The sequence below is a fragment of the Crocodylus porosus genome, unplaced genomic scaffold, assembly GCF_001723895.1.
Source record: "Crocodylus porosus isolate Cpor-Errol unplaced genomic scaffold, CroPor_comp1, whole genome shotgun sequence".
Classification (NCBI taxonomy): Eukaryota; Metazoa; Chordata; order Crocodylia; family Crocodylidae; genus Crocodylus; species Crocodylus porosus.
In genome coordinates this window covers 14,889,857-14,913,059 of record NW_017728927.1, presented here as the reverse complement: position 1 = coordinate 14,913,059, position 23,203 = coordinate 14,889,857, and the positions used below count along the sequence as shown (strand labels likewise).

General features: G+C 43.4%; 1 protein-coding gene across 1 annotated transcript in view; it reads right to left on the bottom strand.

The window, feature by feature from the left end:
* Positions 1-353: 353 nt before the first annotated feature.
* The window catches only part of PRKAR1B (protein kinase cAMP-dependent type I regulatory subunit beta), a 121,884-nt gene continuing 99,034 nt past the window's right edge, over positions 354-23,203 (bottom strand). Inside the window, exons 10-11 of the mRNA XM_019542090.1 lie at positions 3,066-3,147; positions 354-2,792 (exon numbers count right to left, since the gene is read on the bottom strand). Coding sequence (XP_019397635.1) covers positions 2,620-2,792; positions 3,066-3,147 — 255 coding nt within the window. The 3' untranslated portion in view covers positions 354-2,619. The remainder of the gene's footprint in view (positions 2,793-3,065; positions 3,148-23,203) is intronic.

Here is a 23,203-nt window from a genome sequence, read left to right as displayed (position 1 = left end):
GCTCCAAGCTGCTTAAGCTGAATGGTGGTCTACATGACAACATGGAGGTACTAGGGGCTTCCACAGTGCCGTGGTATTCTTAGACAGACAGAGAGATTAAGTAGATGGTTACATTTAAACACCAAAGGGTTTTTTTCCTTACAAGCTCCTCAGACAAAATATCTCAGTATCCATTTCTGAGACACTGAAATTATTTTCCTCTCCCTTTCAGTCTCGTTCTTTTTAACAGAGCTTAAGTTTGTATTATAGTATTCAGATGTTTAAATAGAAAATGACTTCTGTTTTATCCTATTCCAGCTATTAATTCTCCTAATAATGACTGCCACTATTAATAAACCCACAAGCACCACATATAACGTAGAAGAATTTTATTCATACCATAATTCTGTTCCATCACCCATTTCAAATATTACAATTATCTTTAAAATGTAATAGAATGCCACTTATTTCACTTAGAGCAAAAAAAGGATGATATTAAATGGTTCCGCTTCTCTTAGGATTGTTTTAAAACAGAACCATAATTTAAATGTGGTTTCTATGATCTTTAAAGATTTATAGTAAAGAATCTGCTCTGTGTGTGTATGTGTGTGTGGGGGGTTAACTCTTTGAACAGCGAGATTAATACTCAGTGTTTTAGTAATGGTTAAACGTTTCCTGCATATTACACCAAACACTCTCAAGTTTTTACCAATACAGCAACTGAAATGCAATAGGTAAAACAACGTATAGGAGTGAATGGTATTCTTTTAAAATTCATTTTTAAAAATTACACAAGAAAATACAAAAAACAGTTAAGCAAATAATAAGTTTTGCATATACATATATATAGTGGGTTTTTGTTTATATAAATGTTTTCCATAAAATTGCAAATTGCAAAATTAAATGTCTGAATAATCACATTTAAAAAATACATGCAGGAAGCATAACATAATCATAATAAATAATGGTCATAATAATAGATTACTAGGATCACTGAAAATATGATGAAATAAATTAAATGTTTTGAAATAATGAGAGGACCGGCTCATGAGATCAACAGGATCATGTATCTTCATAAGGACTGAAGTACTGAGACCCACCAAATGAGAACTGGTGGGAAAATAGAACCAAATCCAGAAGTTTCTGTTCAATTTGGTAAAAAGAGTCTACTCAACTTTTCCAGTCTTTGCTAAATTCAGTCTTAATTAATGCCTCTGATTTAACAATGATTATATCTGCTTCATTTATCTACATAATTTCAGTATGGAAGGGCATGGAAAGTTCTTCCTGTGTTCCAACAAGAAGATGCTGCGATGGAAATACGGGTTTGCCATAATCAACATGTGGAAATGACGTTTGTGGTTATAGCCATACAGAACTTTACTACTGTCATGGTGAAGAGTTTTCCTCCAGTGGGAAGTCAATTACTGAATTTTGTTCTCTTGGATGGTGACTCAGAAGACTAAGGACTAGCCCTACAAGAGGCTCCATCAAAAAGGACCCCTGTACCTGTATGGACCTATGGGGTGACCTACATAGATAGCTCACTGAAGCATCCTGGTCCCCTTACTTGTGTAGTACAAGCCTTTTTGCAGACAGGCAACATAAGAAGCACACACAATTTAGTGATGGTTCAGTTTGAAGTGTGTATTTAGCTTTCAGAAAATCGTATTAATTATGAATTAAAGGGGCCATGTGTAAAATAATCATGTTGAATCACTGTTGAAAAGGCTAAGGCATTCTTTCATTCTTTCTCAAGCTGTGTGTATAATATCCATAAAAGCTGCTGAAGATTTCAGCCCAAGTGTACAACGCGATGCTTCATATGTCTGAGGACCTGATCCAAAGCCTGTTGATTCCAATGAAGAAGCTCCTATTGACTTCCATGGGTATTAGCTCAGCCTAGTTAAAAAGGCTAAACTCCTTTGGGAATTAATGGCTACACTTAAACACAGCAAGCCTTGGAGTTTTCACATTTGAAAAAAAACTGGATTAGAGAGCAGAGAGTTAGCCAGAATAATCCCTGGTGTAATTCTACTGACTCCAAGGTGCTTGCATCAGGGACAGATCTAGCTTAGGATACTGAAATCACAGAGTGATCAAAGCTCCTGGTTTTCCTTGTTACATTGGAATGATGAAAAGCTTTGCCTTCTCCCTTCAAATGTGCAACTGTCATTTATCATGTGGAGCTTTATAAACCTTTAGGCCATTAGCAGCGAAGGGTATATGAAACCACCAGGCTGAGGGATATAACCTCATTAAAAAAAAGTTTGACAAAAGATAGAAGGCGCTAACTTGAAAGAGAAAGAGCTACAATAAAGTGAGAAATGGAGATTCCTGTGCATTTTAAATAGTTAAAAACACACTGTTAATATATTTCACCTGGCAACCTGTCGCCATCTTGCCTATAAGCCGAAAGTCATGATTTATCAAGGCTCCTCAACGCTAGTCTCATTCCAACAGTTGTCTCCCTACTTTAATGATACAGAACATATGGATTTGTATCCAGTGCCTCAGACATAAACAGAAAAATACACATAAAATGCACACTTGTTGTTTCATCATCATAAAGCTATGGAGCTGCACAGATCAAATTTAAGTGCACAAGGTAGCACAAAGGCATGTTTCCAGTGGAATCATTTAGACAGTAAGAGAAATGAAACTGTTGTATCTCTGGATGTTTCTCTTGAGGATTTCGGAACAAGGACCAAGCACGCGTTCAAAGCGAGGACGATCCAGCTTTACGCACTTCAGCGGCCCACGTGCCACCACCGTTGCCGCCCGGGGCCGATTGAGCAGTAGCGCTATCTCCCCTAAAAACAGGAAGAAATACCATGTTAAGCCATTCTAAATAGCGTTGAAGCCTAACGCCTTCCTAATGTTTTAACCATTCTGGGCCCCTCTCTTCTTATTACCCCAGTGTAAATGTGGAACAACTAGGGAAGTTGTTCATTGGGGGGACTGCAGATTCTTATCCTGTTTGTCCCCATTGTCGTTTAAAACACAGAAAACTATTTCAGAAGGAGATCAGTTATGTTCTTCCACCTTCCCTTTGCGTGCTTTTTATGGAATCAAATTTTTCTTACCAAAATAATCTGATGGGCCAAGTCGTCCGACTTCTACGTATTCCTCATTATCCGACCTGCGCTGAAGAACAGAAGCTGTGCCCTAGAAAAGAGAAGTTGGAACGGTTTCATCATGGTGCTGAACTATGACATGCTACACATGTAAACTAAGAATCCAGAGTGTTTCCCTATGCAGTGTATTAGCCATGTTCTTAGAACGGGAAATAACAGGATGAGGAGCTCAATCTGAGTTGAACAGAAGTAATCAAAAGGAAAAATCAATAGCTTGGCTGAATGCATTTTTACAAATATAGTTCATGTCAATGGGGCTGGGTCCCCCCTGACTGAAATCAAGAGCAGCAGGACTGGATCCTGCAATGCTGTCCTCACACACGACACCAACAATATACATAAATGTATCATTTATTCTTCAGAAATCATTGTAGGGTAAGCACAGGGCCCTCTGAAAGCTGCTGGCTTGACAGGCTTAGAGAGTACAATTCTCTCTCAATTCACAGAAACTTTTCTATCATAAGCAGCCAAAGGGAAAGTTTCCTAATCACTTCCTCAGCTCCACTGTAAAAAGTGCATCTCTAGCGATGAGAAGGGGTTCATCACACACTTTGTTCATCACTGGTTGTCTACTGAGACTGTCAATAAAGGGACCACTTAATGTAGCTATAGTAAAGAGATTTTCTATTATGCGACTTTGCGCACTAGAAATTAAATGAGGCCTCCCCAACATCCATCAAATTATAATCATTTGACCACTAATAGCCCAGAGCACAGATAAGCTAGCACTTTGAAAGGTGAAAATCTCTATAGCATGTTAACAAGCACTGAGGCATCCAATTATCCTAAAAACTACAAATCTGAATAAAAATTGGCCAAAGGTGAAACATTTCAAGTGGAAAATCTGCACCTGAAATGCCACAAAAATTCAGACGAGAAACTAGATTTAATCATACCAAATGGTTCTCTTGGGGCTCATCTGCATTATAGTTGTAGACTCGTAATTGCCACAGGCTTAAACATGACAAGTAAAACAGTTCCTTATCTATGTTACAATTACTGATTGCATTAATTAAAGCGTGTTAACATATGTTAAAACTCAATTGCACTCTTGGTATAGACCAGGTTCCAGTGAGGTGCTTAGCATAAAGGAATTCTCTTTCCCAGGGGAGATTTTCTATTGTTTTCAATGCACAGCCTAAAGTTCTCCAAGGTTATCTATGGCTGCAAGTCTTCTATTAATCTGTAAGGGCCATATATATGTATTTATTTTCAATTGATATGGAAACTATTTTTTTTAAACCTGATAAACGATTTGAAGAGATGTTATTTAAAACAGGTACAATATTGATTTTATAAAGGGCACTTCATGGAACAGGGCATTTTAAAACTAAGTCTTGTGCCATCCATAATAGGGGATGCCTCTTAAATCTGCATTTTCCATTCTTTCCAAGTAATCCACCAAAGACAACAATGGGGCTTACTGTAAGAGAGAGCAGGCATAAAGCTAGGTTTCCATCTCTCGAAAAATATTCTTTCGAGCCCAATCCTTCCCTCGCCTGGCCAGGCCTGGGAAAGTGGGGCTGGTCGGACAAGGGCATATCTTCTACCAGAAGGATTGTAAGGCTGAGGAAGATCCCACAAGGCACCACCCAGCTCAACACATTTTACTGCTACCTACATTAACACCCTGAGAGCGTATTAGTGTGTAAAGCATTGTTGTAAATTGAAGTGCAGATACTTTCAAAACCATTTCCCCTAGGGAGCATGCTAATCAATGCAGAGCTCCTTCCTAGCTCTGCTAGCACCCTCTTAACTATCGGGCCAGGCACCTCTGATCTTGCTCTCCCTACAGCACGGGTAGGATTTGAGCCTTGATTGTGCTATCTTCTGAGCACCCTCAATTTTATTGCCTTCATTGTGGGGGCTAAAGGCATTCTGCACCTTGCAGGACTGGACCTTAAGCCGTTGTGCCAGAGTGAAACAGAGCCTTATAAAATACATAACATCGCAGTTCAAATACAGACCTGAATAGAACGATAAGGCGAGTTAAAAGTCTTTGATTCCCTAGCCTGCAAAGGCACAGTCACAACAAATAGCAGCGGGATATTTAGCGTTAGGTTAAGATTATCAAAATTTACTTTCCTCTGAACAGGTGCTACATAGATAAAACTGTGTATGTGACATTTCCTTATTATTATATCAGGCCTCATTTCACAATGGTTTTCTTTTAGAAACACTGGCATGTTTTATGAAATGCTGGGCAACTCACTTGGTTAATTGATAACTTTCACTTTTATACAGTATACAAATCAAAAGGCAAGGCTTGTTTCTGACCATATCAGGAACAAGAAACAAAATAAATATGGTTTCTGACATTACTACACAAGTCCCCAGCACATGTTGCCGTGTCGCTCCAGTTTGCAAGTTATCATATCAATCTGTCACATGAAAAGTTGTTGTTTCTCTTGTTATCTCCCTATCAGGACCCTGTGCTTGACAGAGACTCCCAGAGAGCAGAAGACTGTCAACACGTCCTAGTTGGTCACTACAATTTACCATGCCACCGTATTGACTACATGCTTCACCCATATGTCGAGAAAGCATACGCTCCGAGGCTGAAGATATCGGTCTGCCGAAGTCAACAGCAAGATGCCTATTGGCTTCACAAGGGCCGGGATTTCACCCCGACGGGCTCCAGCGGTAGACAGAATTCACCCCACGATTCACCTGATTAAGGCCAAGTGACCTGAGCTAGACCGCTCAGAAGACTGGGCTCTACATTGTTTTTAAACAAGCAACGCTTACGTTATTCACAGCCATGCACATAAACCTGTCTGCAGCAAACTGCGGAATACCCCCGGCAGTAACTAAGCAGGAGGCCTGAATATATGAAAATGATTTGGTGCTTGTCAGGTTTCCAGCAAGAATTCCTTATCCTTGATCTAACTAAATTGTTTAGCCAACACTGCCGTTTTCCAAGCCTTTCACGAAAAACCTGCAAGAGGTTGAAAGTGCAAAGAGCATGTGAGCGTGTACGGCAATAGTAGCACTTTAGTGCAATGCTGACAGCGATAGTTCTCAAAACACACACCCATGCAAGCCACACGCTTCAGAGCAACACATACAGAGAAAGGGCTCTATTAACTAAGCATCACCCTCCCAGTAAACTCCAGCTCAGGCATAGCTTATAGGCCCAAGTCTGCCTGCCTTCAGCACCCACACGGCTGTGCAGGATACGCAGCATCAGGTCGTGATAACTTCCAGCCTCTGTGCTCCTCCATCTCACCCAGCCCCTGGGTGAGGACCGCAAGCTCCCAGCCCCTCAGCTAGAGCGGCAACTGAAGTCTCCGTTCTCTCTTCCAAAGCAATTTTTTCCCCAATTTTTATTGCAAATGAAAACCTTGGGGGTGGGGAGGGAATAAAAGTGGAGCATTGACCTTCCAGGTTCAAAAAAGAAGTAACCAACTCCCAGCTACTCATCCTGGGCAGGATTTCTCTGAGGCAATTACAATATCAAGCAAGACTGTTTTCATCTCTCCTAGTGCCACCTTTAAAGGGCCTCTTTTTTTATTGTTAGCATTTCTTGACAGGGTCCATATGATATAAGACTTCAATAAGTCAGAGTTTTCTGAAGCAATTTCTTCCACCGTTCCACTGCAGTCTGCCTTTTTAATCCAAGAAACACCGTGATATCTGTTGGAGAAGGACAGATGTGTCTGGCCTCCACAATAAACACTCAGCTTGGCAGGATAAAGCAATGCATATTCCAGATACATATTTTTCCACTCTTGTTTTAACAGTCACATGCACTCTTCCCGCTGCTCAATGAGAACAGGTCTACGACCGAGTAACAAAAAGAAGTTTCCTGAACCCCTGACAACAGCACCCAGATGTAAGAACGGATTATACTGCAGAGCCTCAGAGCAAGTCACACACAGCGCAAGTACATCCTGGGGTATTGTCAGAGTGACCTTCCCAGGAAGGCAGCCCACACCACAGCACAAAGAAGGTGTTTATATTATCCATCCTTATCGCTTCAATGTTATGTTATGCATAAATATCCTAGTCTCTTTTGTCTCCAGGAACCCACGCTGTTCTGACCGAGAGGAGAAAGTCCATGTCTACCTGTTTGGTTGGCTTATGGAAGTACCTTTGCTATCTATAACATACTATTAATTAAGTTAATCATGCCCAAATGAGCTGGTTATTGCTCCCTGCCCCAACCCTAACCCTAACCCTAACCTTCCCCCACAGCATTGCGTGGCCAGTCTGCATCCTAGTATGCTTTTCAGATCAATGCAGTGTAGTCACCAGTCAGGTCTCCGGGTGTGCTGCGCTCTGCCTTGCCAACTTTGACTCGCATGCAATACCCTCATCTGCACGAATCCCTGCCCTGGTCCCAGTCCTGTGCGGTAGGTGCACTTCCTCAGGAGAGTTCAAAGGTTGTGACCCCCTCAGCTCCCAAAAGCATTTGAGCACAGTGGGAAACACTTATTCCCTTGCCGTATGGCACTTGGCGCCCTTCAGTGTTGTTTAGGATACAAGACTGTCTTGGACACTGATAGTTATTTTAGTCTCCTCCACTGTGGAACAAAACCTGCAGAGCATCCACTGCAAACATTACAAGGGAGTTTGACACTGTTTAATAAATCAGTACACTGCGATGGTGCAAAGCTACGAGCAGACAAGCATGTCTTCTGGCCAGCAGAACTATGGCAGGGAAAGGATAAATCTTCAGGGGATCTGGGAATCTTCCTGTTCAGGTCCTGAGAGAGGTCCCGGTCTTCCCAGTAACCGATATCAATAACCTCCTCTCCTCTCCTCTCTTCCAAGTAAATACAGGCATCATCTTGCAAAGACAACAGGAGTAGCAGTTTGAAAAGCAATGTGCCATCACCTACTATCAGCCATCCTTACCCCACGCACCTGTTCGCTCCCTCTGCAACTGTTCGGTAGCAGCAGTGAGAAGTATTTTCTGAATGTCTTTCAGACGCATCACCCAACTGTTTTGTAAACATGTATGGCTGAGATACGGCACCATCGGTTTAGATGTAAAAATGAATGAAATGGTATTTAAATTAGCTCCCACCCCCCTCCAAAGCAATGCCCCTCTGAGAGGTGGTTTACTTTGCAGCTATCTGCTCATATAGGTGCTTAGACGTCCCACAAAGCTGGGCCATCTAGATCAAGGGATCCCTATTAACTTGCTGGGGCCAGATCCAGCACGTACTATATATATGCGAATCTCTGCATTCACACAAGCAATCCTTCTGGTTTGATCAGAACTATTTGCAATAGCAAAGTGCTTCACATATAAACAATGGCGCGTGTCTCCTGTTCCTATTGGGTTTGATTCAACGTCTGAAGTCTGTAACCATCCTACAATCCTCTGTGGAATTGGTACTGCATCAACAATGGAGTTTACTGAAAATCACTAGGATTATTTTTTTTCTTCCAGATAAAGCTGAGGTATGATCCGGAGGACAAGAACAGTTCAAGACCAACTGTTTTGTTACACGTATGAAAGAGGGGACACAGATGAACTGTAATAAAGTTGGTCGTTCCAGGATGGGAAAAACAGTTAAGAATGTGTTGCAAGTTTTGTCGGGGTTCAGTCCTGGCCCCTGACTCAGTCTTGAGGAGGGTGAACTTCGCTCCACCTTCTTAAAACCCAGGTTGGATGCAAGGGACGTGCAGGTAACAGAACCCACCGTGCACACCCTAACCCCACACCAGGCGGTGGCCCCCGGAGAAGACAGTCTGCCGCTTCTCTGCGCCTCTTGCATGGAAGCTCTAGGGTCACTGGCTTTGCAGAAGCGTGGGCTCCTCACGATGCCTGGTCCATCACTGCCCTTCTTACCAGCCTATGCAGCGGGGGTATGGACATACTCTCATTGAAATCCCTAGGCGTTTACTACAGTTAACTGGGTCAAGAGCTCAAGATTTGCCCCACCGGGAAAAAACCCTGTGCCCAGCAGCTTTCCCGTATCCCAGCCATGCTTGGCATATGTTCAGGAAGATGGGGAGGAAAGGCATTTTCCCCACTAAGGCAAGAAGCAGCTATAGGTCTCTCTATGGAGACTTCTCTGATGAAGTACTGTAGCTTCTTCAGTGTCTTACATTTCCTTGCAGGGTGGGGGATGGAAGCACTGACTGGGCAGGGAGCCAGCAAGGCAGGGCAGGGCATGGTTCCCGGTGATACATCTGTGTGACTTATATCTGACTGCTGTAAACTACAATGCCGAGTTTACTTTGGGAGAGTAAGGGGGAGGGAGGTTGCAAACTGGGATTTTCAAGTAACAAAAGCTGAGTTCAACATAAATTATAGTCACGGCTAACTGAATTTTATTAGATGGATCTGAATGGATTGGTGGCATACTGTCATTTTTTATAAGAGTCAAAACAATGGGGGGGGGTTTAAAACAATTCCTACCCACGCCTTGCAGGGTTATGACAATGCAAATATCCTGTACTTGGAGGTGGTGATAGACCATACTGGGTCATATCACAGAAACTATTAACCTGCTATGGGATGGCATCTGGGAATAGGGGTCAAAGTCACGTCGCTTTGGGGCAGATGTTGCAAATCCATCCTGCAAGCATCTTTACTCACACAGGTAAGGGATTGCAACACTGAGCCCTTTCACAAAAACATTCAGGCCATATCATATTGCCTGCCTTTGACAAAGAATATGGGCTTTACATATGCGATGTATGCCTAAAAAGTCCACTTTTTTCAGCCGAGTCAATGACAAATGCCCATGACGAGTGCTATTCTAAAAATGTACCCAGTTGCAATGTTTATTATTATGCGAATGACGTTCTCAGTGCAAAAAGTTGTGATGGCATAGCAAGCATAAGTAGGGCTTTAGCAAAACGTGAGACGAATATCAGCTCCATTGCATCCCGCCACCTACATTCATCTGGAAATGAGTATAAGACCTACTACTGCACTTGGCGGTGCATAACCTTTTTTTATAACTGTTTTTAATGTTCTGTCTCTTTCCCTTCCCCTCACCTCGCTAATACTGAATGGCCTGATTCACGGAAGAAGCTTCTGAATGGGATAGTCATCTCTTGTGAATTTAAGAGTCCCCCGTGAAGCATATTTCCACTTACTGATTACTAACAAGGACTGTAAGAGAGCAGACAATAGACCGCACAAGCAAGAAAGCTTAAGCTCATTTTTGTAATGATTTAACTACTTCAAGTAAGGATGTGGTTTTCAGTCAAAATTGTTACATTGGTAGAACCTGTATAGTGCATGCAATGATATCAGTATAAAAGGGTGCTGGATACCTCTGCAACTTGTTCACCTTCCCTTATAGAAATAAACTATTCCAGGGTAAGTGTCTTTATATGCTTCAGGTTAACTGAATTTGCATGAGACACATGTGACCCTTGAACTATATTGGTATATCAGAAAGGAAATTATGTGGGTTTAGATAAATCTTCAAGTAAGGGTTGCATCTCTGGCCTGACAATTCCTATCTCACTCGTGCCGTTGTCCTGAGACAACGTAGCTCTTTCATGCCCTGTTCGGAGACTCCTCAACCACCGAGACACAACAGGAGCCTGCACGGTCGGAGCTGAAACCTTAGGTTTTGAGCTGAAAGATGTAGTCTGCCTCTCTGCTACTGCTCTTGACTCTGAGCCCCTTGCTGTTTCACACTTTGCTAAACAACTCACCCCATAACTCACAACTTCACAAGGTAAGCCCCTGAGAGTCCTTTTTATGGTATTGCTATTAAATCTTTAAGTTACTATAAGCTACTGAACATTTACCAGTATCCTAGGAAGTAGCAGCAAAAACAACTGGAGATGTGCAAATAGTAGTTCCTTCAAATCGCAAGTGAGTCAGTGTAAAGACACACATTGGTTTCAATGGAAGTAGGATTGGTCCTGAAACAACCAAAAATATTTACGACGCAGTATGTGGAAAGGATTTACCTAATCACACTTACTAATTCACAAAATGAAATGATTCCCCTTGCATCTCTAAGATTAAAGACATTCAGAAATGATAACTCCAGTGCAAAAACATGCTAGAAATACGGACAGTCTGATTACTACAAGAGACCTACTGAGATTTATTAGCAAAGCTCTAGTTTAAAAAACAGTAGAGAGTCCATTATCCAGAAGTCAATTATCCAGAAAACAATTAACCAGAAGGGTTTCTATTAACAAAACTATCGGCCCGCAGTTGTGTTTTGCTTGTTGGTTAGACAACTGTGCGTTGTTTATTCACTAGTGCTTTGAGATTTTAAAATGTTATACAGAACCATATGTTTATTGCTTGTTATTAATATTTGCCGTACAGCACAGTAATTTAGGTATTTCACGTCATACTGTGATGTTTGGTTATCTGGAAAAACCTGATGATCTAGAATGACGGTGACACTAATTATTACGGATAACTAACTTTCTATACTAATGATAATTGAAATGAGTTCAGCTATTGAGCCACACAGTATACTCCAACAACTTTTGGTCCCATTTTGACCTACATAACCATCCTCACCGCTTGTCTGCTCTCATGATTACTTATGTCCACGAGAGCTATAGAAACAGGCCTTAGGTCTATATTAAAAAGGATTTTTAGAGCTATGTCCCTCAACATCATTCTCCTTTTCTTTCTCTGTTAACTGGAGATTATGGAGATTCTCCATATGCAGAAAAGGCCATATCTAAGCAGCAGTAGCAACTACTCCCATTTTGAAACACATTCTGCTATTTCATTCAGTAGGCACCTAAAGCATGAATGAAGTTTTGTAAATTAATAGACCTTACTCTGAGAGGAACTGATTCCCACTGATTTCAATGGGATTTAAAGGCATCCAGCACCTGGTAAGATTGAGTCCTAAAGATGCCGCTAGTTATCGAGCAAGCTCAGAAGATGACATTATAGTAATAATGGGAGCACTGTGCTTCCCATGCACTTGTCTTGCCAGCAAGAGGGATCAGAAAAGGCCTTTATATTATTAACACAATCACACTGCTATTACAGAAGTTCGGTAATGCTAACACTCGATATTCCCACTATCCAAACGCCTCAGAAACATGACTGCATACTACACTCTAGAGGGGACAAGAGAGAGCAAACTCTGCTACCTGACTGGCCCAAGTCCTAGAAATCAGCTCAACTGCTATGCCGGATGCTATCCAATATGCACTGCACTATGTGCCAGCAATGTCACACGTGCATACAATTATGATGCGTTTCTAAGCTCCCGCCACCGTAAGCTACAGTTACATACATTTAAAAGTTACATCCACTCCTTTTAGTGAGGGAGGAACAAAGCCATCCACTGCAAGCACCAGAACAGAGCATGGAGAGAGAGGTGCTTTTAAAAATGTCAATCAGCCATAAACCATGTGTGGCTCAGAACAGCAAAATAACTGAGCCCCACGGGGCACTTCCTAGGGATATACAAGAGGCCAGGGTTAAGGCCCAGACAGGACTACACCCAGCCAGCCATTAATCACCAGGAAATGCCTTTGCCTTGATCATTTACTATTTTAAACCATAGACATTCGAGAAGGAAAGACTTTTAGATCATTTCGTCCAACCCCCTGTCATAGACTCGAGGACAATCTTGCTCTGACAGCATTTCTGAGATTGAGTTTGCCTTAAACCGGCACTGAGTCCTGTCACTGAAACCAACAGCGCTTTGGTATTGACCGCAGTGGGAGCCGGAGCCGGGCCACAGAAGACAGAGCCCTAATGCAGTACAGAAGGAACGGCGCATGCTGCATCAATTCAAATGGGTCTAGAGACGGTGTAGAGATCTCTGGAATGGGGATGTGAAACTATAAACTAAGGAGTCTCTGCTCCATGGGTGATCTTCCCATTTCCAACCCTCACCATGGGGTAAGTTTCACACTAATGGAAGTGCGCTCAGGATCAGTGCCTCTAGGTGCATAGTCCACCGACTCTGAAATGTTATTTTAGAAGTATACCAGTTCGATTCAGATCGAGTGCAATACAGAGGGGCATGATACAGGTAGATCCACATGATGTAACTGCTCAGGGCTTCACCTAACACCAAAAAGCCACTAAGACGTGTCACAGAAGGAGGGCACCTCTCTGACTCTGAGCCAGCTGTGTGACAAGCTGCTACTATGACTGTTTTAAGTTACATCCCCAAGTGACAGTGCAGCTAGAGACCACTAGGATACTGGAAGTTGTGCTCATGCTCCCTGCACTGGCTGCAAGGAGGGTAGCTGGCATCAGTACCAAGTTTCAGTCCTGGGAAGATCCTCTTATTCTAAGGTGTGATCATCTCTGCTGGTTCTGATGGTTTCATGCCCAGATTGTGTTGACAGCACAGTGCCAATCCAGGATCTGTGCCTACCTGTTTGGTTTTTTTCCACTTAGTTATAACTTTATTTTTTTTCAGTTATTTATTTTTCTTGCCAGCTCTGTAATCACGCTGGCAACAGAAAACTGCACTGTCCCAGAGGTATCTGGTAAAGGTGCGTTAAGATGCAGTTTTTAAGGAATTGTCTACAAGATACTTGGCCTTGACTAATCAGTAGCTTCTGTGGGAAAACAACTGAATTAATATTCATCCTAATGGCAGATTTTAACGACAGTCTGTGCCAAGCACCATGGATTACTGCCAACAATGCACTGTTTTCCTCCTTCAGACATGTCAGCCTACAAGGCAATAAAAGTCACAAAGAAAAAAAAATGTTGCATTTTAAAGATTCTTTCCCTGTACAAAGCTAGCCTTTATCTTTACTCTCTCTGAAGCCAGGAAATGTCCACTGAGTCAACATAAAAGTGACTCTATAATGGGTTATTCATCAACTGTTCGTATTTGTGACTGACCTTAATAGTTATCATGTCTTGGGAGCAGACACGATTGAATGCTACCACCTACAGCACAGGCAATATTGAATGCAAAAGACAGAAAACAAGAAAACAGTTTTGAACCCCCCCTCTCACCCCACCACAACCTTCTTTCTGGTGAAAATCATTTTTAGCTGTTAATGTTGTTTTATGGCCCAATTACTCCTACCACCATCTGCTACTTTGTGAAAACATTCTGTAGATACTGAAGTACCCAGACCAAGCAAAAGCCTGAGACAGACATCATAATTAAAGTCTCATAGCTAATGCTGTGACCAGGGCTGGGTGAGCAGCTGCAGCCAGCAAGGGCAATAGTTTCCAAGCAACAAACAAACTGTAGATTTTGCTGTAGGAGTGGGATAAACACTTGCAGTGGGGCTTGCAGAGATCCTTCCCTGGGGAATTTAATTTTTCTTTGTAAATTCTTTGCATGGCTTTCCAATACTTTTTTGAACCTGGTGTAATGGAAAGAGACAGTTTTTGGGATCCAGAGAAAAGCAGCCCCCAAAATAATCTTTGCCTGCAGAATCCGGCAGAAAGAGCTTTGTACGTCCTAAGGCAATCTACACTATAAAGCAACTAGTTTTGCCCTAAGGGGCTGGCAGACTCTTACAGCCCATCTTTAGCTATCTCAATATCATCTTTATGGGCCCGGGATAAAAGGCATCCCTTTAAGGGATGGTTTTAAATGTATGTAGAGACATGGATGAGCTCCACCACAGACTGGCCCCCACCCCCTTCCCACCTGTTTGAACATTGTTTGTAAAGGTGTATCTCCAATTCTTTTATCATTGATGTGTATGGAGGCAACACGGTGCGGTAAAAACAGAATTATTACTCCTGGGACCGCAATTATTATTCCTGGGACTTTAGTTTAAATGTAGATTTGAAGCACACTGGCCATGTTGACTAAATAGCTTGAGCCACAGTCTGTAAGCTACAGCTTCAATCCCAGAAGGCTTTACACACATCCTGAGAGGGTCCTGAAAGCCTTCAAAAGCAAACTATCTGATCTGGCCATCCTTACTCACAGTAAATGGAACTTTATGACTTAATGTGACTTGATCCCTCTGATTTCAGGGAGACGTCTTGTGTAATACAGCAATATCCTATAAGAGCATGAGTAACATACTCAAAAGTACTCAAGGAGTAACATACTCAATAAACAGTTAGGCCAGGCATTAACTACACATAAAGTCAGGGCCATGCTGAACATGAAGAGAAAATTATGACATATTTTATCTTTGTGAAAAACGAATAGTGTGTGCATACGGAGCTATCAGGGAAGGAATCTCCAACAACTAACATGGGATTTGCAATCTTTGCACCAGATTTTCCCCCAAGTTTTCTCAAAATATTTTCTGGAGTGCCTACAGCAAAGCTACTAGCATCGCAGTGTGTTGGTATTTCCAGTATACACCACAACTCTACAGATTTGATTATTGGATATTTTAAACACCAGAAATGAACTAAGAAAACATTAAGGCAAACATGGTGTCCTGTGTTTAGCGTATGCAAAAGAGTTTGCTCGTTAAGTCTTATGGAATATTTCAAATTCAATCTTCCAGTGCAATGCAGCTACTTTTTGTTTCATAGCTGCAAGAACTTGGTGATAAAGCAAGAATACCCTGTGGGGAACACAGATGCAGTGTAAAGGTTCCCATATATAACCCCCAGTGCTGGCAGAAGTCACATCTGCAAAGGTAAGTAAAAGCAACTAGGCTACCTCTGCACCGATTCCTAGCTGCCATTTTTGTTGTCTAGGACCATCTGTAACACGGGGATCATGGCACCTTTCCAGTGTGTTGTGAAGATCAACATAGTAAAGACTGAGAAATGCTCACAAAATACAGTAACAAGCTTCATAAAGACAGCCAAGCAGCTAACAAAATCTGTTAGTAAAAGTACTTCTTCATATTTATACACCTTTCATTTTAATATCCCATTTTGTCTCAGAGTTACCATACAATTACCGCTTGTGCTGGAGGCCCGGGATATATAGCAGCTTATGGAACTTAAATACAGCTGTCAGGATTTCTACCGCGCACCAACAATGAAATCTGAAACGTACTGACTTTCTGTAATAATCAAGCAATGTCCACACAATCGGCAGTTGTAGCAAATTATTAAGACAACCCATTCAGCACTGTTGCTCAGGTTTCAGATGGTTGCAGAATTCACCCGACGTAACTGCACTGCGGTGGTCAACAGCACGGGAGGAGTGAGGAGAGGAGGCGGAAAGAGGGGAAGTCTGGAGGAAAAGCCAAAAGCTGTGGCAGCTGATAGGGAAGATTCAAGGCCTTTGTCTCTGGGCCTTCTGGCAGGACAGGAGAAGGAGCAGCCAGTGGCTTTAAACCAACCCCCTGGCACTTTCTTGCATAGGCCCCGGTTGAGGGAACACCCCTTTCTTTCTCTTGTTCACTGGGGGCAAATGATCCTGATAATGGGGATAATGGAGCTTGGTTGTCAATCAGACGGCTAGGTGGGGTACTCTGATGGCCTAAAACCGTGGACAGCTGGACTACGCAGAGCCTTCCAGCATACATAGTTGCATATTCAGATTCTGACCCAATATTCATGGAAACCAATGGAAAGATTCCCATTGACTTCAACAGGCCCTGGTTCACACCTGGTTTTGCTGGGTTGCACTGCAGAGCCCAGCAACACATTTTGGCACCTACTTAAATACAGGTCTCTTCAAGACAGCACCTAAGCTCCTGCCTAGCTTGAAGTGCTCCGACAGGACATATGACATAAAATTAAAATTAAGCATGTGCTTATGTGCTGTCTCAGCTAGGGATGGAACCTAACTGGGTCATACCAGATGGAAATAAAATCACCCCTTCCTGCGAGGGCCCGTCAAACAATTCCCTTGCTAAAAGTACCTAAAGCCCAAGAAATTCAGGCACGTAATGTTATTTTAATTCCTCTCATTTACTGTATTAGGTAGACTAGGAATTGGTGCACTGAAGAGCCCTTGACAAACACATTCAGTATCAACAAAGTCCGGGTGACACTAAGCAGTTCAGATTGCAGCCTTTGAAACTCCTTTTTGAGACAACATTCATCTTCCTAATTAATAATTAATCATACTGTGTTTTTAAAGAGATTATCAGGTGTGATAGCAGAGTGTGCCTAAGGCAGTGACTTCATTAACCATACGGAAGACGTTTACTTTGTAGTTCTCCTGCTTGTTGGAGGGGTATGTGCCAAAGGGGTCTCTCTCAGGTTAGAAAGTCAAAGAGCAACGATTTAAAGCAGGAAACAATTGGACCATTATTTTTCTTTTCTTTTTTAAACAGCTTTTCCCCCATAAATTTTCAGAAGCTTGTTTTGCAATAATACCCAAGGTTCCCTTTACAACACAAATGCCTAATCTTGAAAGAAAGTGGCCACTTTTAATCCTTACCTCTCATGGCTACACGCCACACTGGCACTTGTTACCATGGTGCAAATGGTTTACTAACACCCTTCTACCAAACTAGGATTTAAACAGGAAGAGACCAGCCCGCCCCCCCTTTCCCCGTAGTGTCAAGAATGTCCCGGCTGTTTTAGAAAAACACTGCTTTCACCCGACAGGCCTGTAATCTCAAGTGTGTTTTCAGCAATCACAATGCTTTGCAACGGTTCCCTGCTCAGATTGCAGCATCAAACAATAGGCCTGATTTTAAAAAGTTGAAGTCAACAAGGTGATCGTTACAAATGTTTTGAAATGAACTGTCCAAGCAGAGCTCTGAGTATCCATGTGAATTAATTTCCACCAAGCAGAGGCCTGTCTGTCTTCATTCTAAAATGTCTTTTTTCTTTAGACAAGTAATTGCTGCTAATTCTTACAACTGCACCATTTTCTCGCGTGTCTGGTGATAGCAAGAATAAACATATAAAAATGCTTTAGACTAGACCCTATTCCATCTCCTGGGTGTCTAAATGAATCTAAGATTATACCTATAGCCCAGTGGCTACAGTGCTGGCCTAGCAAGGATGTTCCTCAACATGCCTCTCCCACCTGTTCCTAATCATGTACCCCTTCCAAGTATCTTTGCAGACACTGGTCTCCAGCATGTTGGAGAGCAGTCACTGGGATGATCCCAGAGCAACTTCACTGGTATGTTTTACATGTCTGAAGCTCTGTGAGAAGGATGTGGACAGGGAGTGCTCAGAAATATGATGCTGGGATACGCTGCCACCATGCTGCAGACACACCCTGAGCACATCCCAACGAGTGCACACATACAGTACGGTGCCTCAAACCCATCTGAGGTGCCGCAAACTGCACATGGTGCATATGCACCCATTCACCATGCTGCTAATTTGCATCGTGGAGATATTTTTTTTAACTGAGAGATCCCGGGGTAAAAAAACCTGCCACTAAAACAAGCAGTACCTTGCACATGCCAGCAGCGTGCACTGCCAGAAACTGGAGCCTAGCAGGCCAGTCACACTCTGGCTGGCAGCCAGGCTCCAAGGGGCCAGCTCAGCACTGCTGTTGTCTCACGAAGTCCTCAGGACCCCAGGTAAGGCTGCTGGGTTCAGCACATGCACTGTCCCCAGCACCCCCTACCCCACCTACGTTACTCTGCTGCATGCCAGAGGACACGACACCAGAGGCAAGTATGTAACGCTGCTGTTTGTCCCACAGAAAATTCACACCCCTGGATGTACATACTCATGGGGATGGGGCTTATGTGTCTAAGTGCAATCCTATTCTACCCTGCTCAAGTGCCTAGAAAACTCCTAGCATGTCTACTTTTACAATGCACCTTCATTTTAGTCTTAGTGAAAAAGGATGACATTCAGGCGCTCAAACGTAAGTTCTACTTAAATACCTAGCAAGTGTAACAGAATCTGTCTCTTAGTATGTATAGAGCATATTTCATGTGAGGCTTTCACTCAACACTGGATAGTATTGTTCAAATTCTTATCCCCATTACTGATGAGAGAACTGTAATTAAAATGTTGCCTTTTTAGTGAATCGACAGTAGAGGTAAGCACAGAATCCTAAATCCAGATGTTGCGACTTCTTTTCTACCCACTAAGACAATTCTGAGTAAGAGTAAGAACTCTAGCTCTAACCCAGTAATTTTCATCAGTAGATCTCAAAGTACTTTACAAAGGAGGTTCGTATCATGCTTGCTCTGGGTGTGTCTACACATGCGTTTGATGTGGGAACAGTTTACTCATGAGTAAACTACTTGTGAGTAAATGCTCCTGGACAGGTGTCTACATGTGCAGGAAACTGGAAGCAGATTTGCTGCTAATGGCAGCAAATTGTTCCTGCTTCCTGGGACCCTGCAGTGGGCCCCTAGTAGCCTCTAGGCTCCACCTGGGTGTTAGCCCAGGGGCTAGCAAGGAGCACTGGTCCTGTCTTCTGGCCAGGGCTTGGACATTGCACCCTGACCCCTGGAGGGGGGAGGTGGGGAAGGGGGCAGTTTCCTGCTGCCGGGGCAGGAAAATGTTCCCCTGCCCCAGCAGGAGTTAGCTCCTGGCCCTGGCTCCCTATTTAGAGGCAGGGGGCTTGGAAAGAGCTGCAGGGGAGGGGCGGGTCACAGCACCCTGCCCTGATTCACCAGTGGGGCAGCTAGCAGCTAGCTCACTACTAGCTGCCTGAATGGCAGATCAGGGCAGGGGGCTGGGACCTATCCGACCCCCATAACTCTTCCCAAGCCCCGTGCCTCGATCCCCTGATTAGGGCACGAGGCTGGGACCTGCCCCAACCAGATCATTTCCTGGCCCCGGCTCCGCAATCATGGGGTGAAGCTGGGGAGCCTGTTCCCCACTCAGTTCCACAATCGCAGAACTGGATGGGGAACAAGCTGAGGAACTGAGTGAGGAACAGGCTGAGAAACCTGTTCACTATCCAGCTCCATGCTCACAAAGCTAGGCAGGGAACAGGCTCCTCACCCCCTGCCAGCAGGGAGCTCTCAGTACCAGCTCTGCAGTCACAGGTCCAGTGCTGGGAGATCCTGGACCTGGTGTTGGGAGATAAGCAATTGCCAGCCTGGGGCACTCCCTGATCACAATGACAAAGCAGGGGGTTGGGAGATAAGGATCTCCCAGTCCCTGCTCCTCAATCACAATCTTGGAGCAGCGGGCTTGGAGCTCCCTGCTGCTGGGGACAGTCCCTAACAGGGCTCTGATGGCAGAGCCTGCCCTGGCAGCCGGCAGCTCCCAGGGCAGGGAGCAATCTCCCGTCCCCAGTGGCCAACTGATCCGAAGCAAAATTGCTCCCACTCAAGTGCCTACACGAGCACTACTGTGCAGTAAGAATCACAAGTAAATCTGCTACTTGCATTTGCAGGTAGCAAATTTACTCACAATTAACAAGGTTTACTGCACAGTAAGCATGTGCATGTGTAGACACACGCTGGTTATGCTACTGCACAGTAAAGCATCTAATAGAGATGCACCCTCTGGAACTAAACCCAAACATTTTTACAACAGAATGGTATTGTAGACTTCCATCCCATTTGACGCTGCCCATTACATATATATCTAATACAGTTTCCAGTTTTCCCTGAATTTTTTCCATTTTTATGTCAAGCTGCCTGCCCTTGATGCTGGGCTTGTAGATGAGCTATATTTATTAGGATCTCATCCATATCATGCAGTTCCATGTCCTTGGTTTATGCCCAGCTATGCTTCAAAGTACTCAGCAGGGTTGGGGGGGTAGTAAAAAGCCCATACAAAAAGCTTCAGTAAGTTGTCCAGCCTGACTCCAGCTTGGCAGTACTCTCAACTTTTTACTTCTCTTGCTGCCTCCTTTTTCCTTTGAGCGTGTGTTTCTTAAGCTGCTCCAAGCTTTGCAGGCAACCATGGGTAGATGGCAGCAGTTCAGTTACCAATCAGCCATGGTCAGCTCTCAAATGAACTGATATTGGATGCCTCACTGAGCATTCTCAGTGGAGTTCCATGACATAAGTCCATGCCATATATGGTGCTTAGTAATAAGTAAATCCAAAGGATCTGACATGGGGAAGGGTGGGAGCTGAGAAGCCCAGCATGGCACTTCCCAGCTGTGGAGCCCACCTTTTCTGCCAGCTGAATCAGACAGCTTTCTTCTGGCCCCATTTGGGGCTGGATTCACAGTGTATGAAAACTACTTCCTCTGTTACTACTACGGTCTATTAACTTTCGCAGTAGCCTGGATGGCAGACAATGATAGCCATTCTTTCCTCCTTGTATCCTAGCCCTGATCCTGAACCAACTAAGATTAATGGCAAAACACTCATTGAATTCAAGGGGAGTAGAACCAGGCCCCATTTGAATAACATTTTATTTAAGATGTTTTCCCAATTCTTTAACTTGGCAAAACCCACATGCCTGTGCAGGTTACCAGTTTAAGAGGCAGCTGAAAATATTTGCTTTATCTGAAGTCAGATGAATAAAACCTCCCTAGTGCTGGGTACACAGTGTAGCAGTGTAAGATATCCCTACAAATTTATTTGTTAGAAACTGTACATCTGTTATGATTTATGCTTGCCAAACTATAATTCTTTATGGCAACAATTGTTGCATGGTGCTTAAACTTTTTCACCTCTGTGCCAGGAATCTCATATGGGATAATTCCGTGACCTTGGAATCCAGCAGATACATTCCACATCTGTCTAGTCTGGGAAAGCCAGAGTTTGTTGTGTGAAAAGCATAATGAGAAACAAGATCTGGAAATGTCTGAAAATACAGAAACTTCAGGGGATTTGTACTTTTTTTACTAAATCGTTTCAATCTAGTTGTAAATAAATTTAGGACTAGCGGTTAATCTTTCCTTAAGGATGTTTACCATTGTTTGTTGTATTCTAAATGAGGGAGTATGGTCTGAAAATTTTTACAAAATATTCACCTTTTTTCATAGCAATTAAATATTAAAATTATATTTCCAAAAATGCTGATGGAGCCTGTTGGTTGTAGATTTAAATGGAAAATGATGCGGCCACATAATACAGGCAGTGCAGTCACTACATGTTCAAGATGAAAACAAAGTTAGCTGTCCTGGTATTGTTGGAGACATACTTCTACCATTATATTTAAAATAAAGAAAACAACCCACCACCCTGTTCTGCTTCCCATATGTAAATGTGGTTAATGATACCTCTCCTGCCTACAGTCCATGTGGCTCTGGGCATTTTAAATGCCATGGTTTCAAATTTTGTTTCTGGTAAGTGCCATTGGGAGAAGTGGGCCCTGTTCTGCTAGGCATGGGTCAGGTTTCTCATCTCAGCTGTGACTTTCATTCACTCTGAGCATGTATACATGTGTATTTACGTGCGCCTAAATTTAATGTGCCTTTGCTTAAGGCTCATTAAAGCGATTTAGGCAGGTGTCTACACGTGGACATGCTAATGAGCATTACAGCACATTAAATTTAGGTGTGAATAGCTAAGTCACATTAGCTCACGTGCAGACATGCTAATGTCCGTTAACGCAACATGTGTCCATTGACACACTCTGAGTTAATGTGCATTAGCGTGTCTACACATGCGTTAAAGCAACTTAGCTATTTGCACCTAAATTTGATACCTGCTTTATACAGGTGTGAAAGAGGATAAGAGAGAGAGTAAGACGACCAGCATCTGGGAGACATCCAGATGCTTCTGGAGTAGCCTGAGGCTCCAGGCTGGCGGGGAGAATGCCGGGGAAAGTATTTCCGGCCCCAGATAGGGACATAGTGGAAGCAGTGTGCAGCGGAGAGAGCAGGCTGAGCAGTTCCCAGGCAGGGAGCAGCCAGCCACTGAAGCAAAGCAGCTAGCCCCAAAGGGCACGGAGCTCGGAGGAGCACCGATTACAGGAACCAGCAACCACTGGACCAGGGACCAATGCTTGCAGACAAATGAGTGGAGACACAACAACTCTCAGGTCAGAGGAATCCTGGCTGGAAAAAGACTGGGTAGAAAAACCCAAAGCTGGGACACTATTAGCTTCTCAAGGGTTAGGGTCTGACCCAAAGGTCAGAGCTCAGCTTGGGGCAGATCCCTACACCCTGGCTTTGTAGCATACTGAAAGAAGAGGGGCTATCAGCAGCCCCAGAGTAGTTATTTCAGATCCCTGACCAAGGACTAAGGGTCACCAGAGCTTAGTTGAACTGAGGTAAGGAAGTCTCAAGCAGCAGGAATAGGGCCTGTGAAGCCCATGGCCCAAAAGGACCCCTGGTGGGAAGGGCATGTTTTGATGATATTGAAGTAAGGCATTAGTAGATCCACGAGGGGCCAGCAGGGGACTGCATGCTTAGGGGCAATCAACATGGGTTCATCAGTGGCAGGTCCTGTCAGACCAACCTGGTGGCCTTTTACAATCA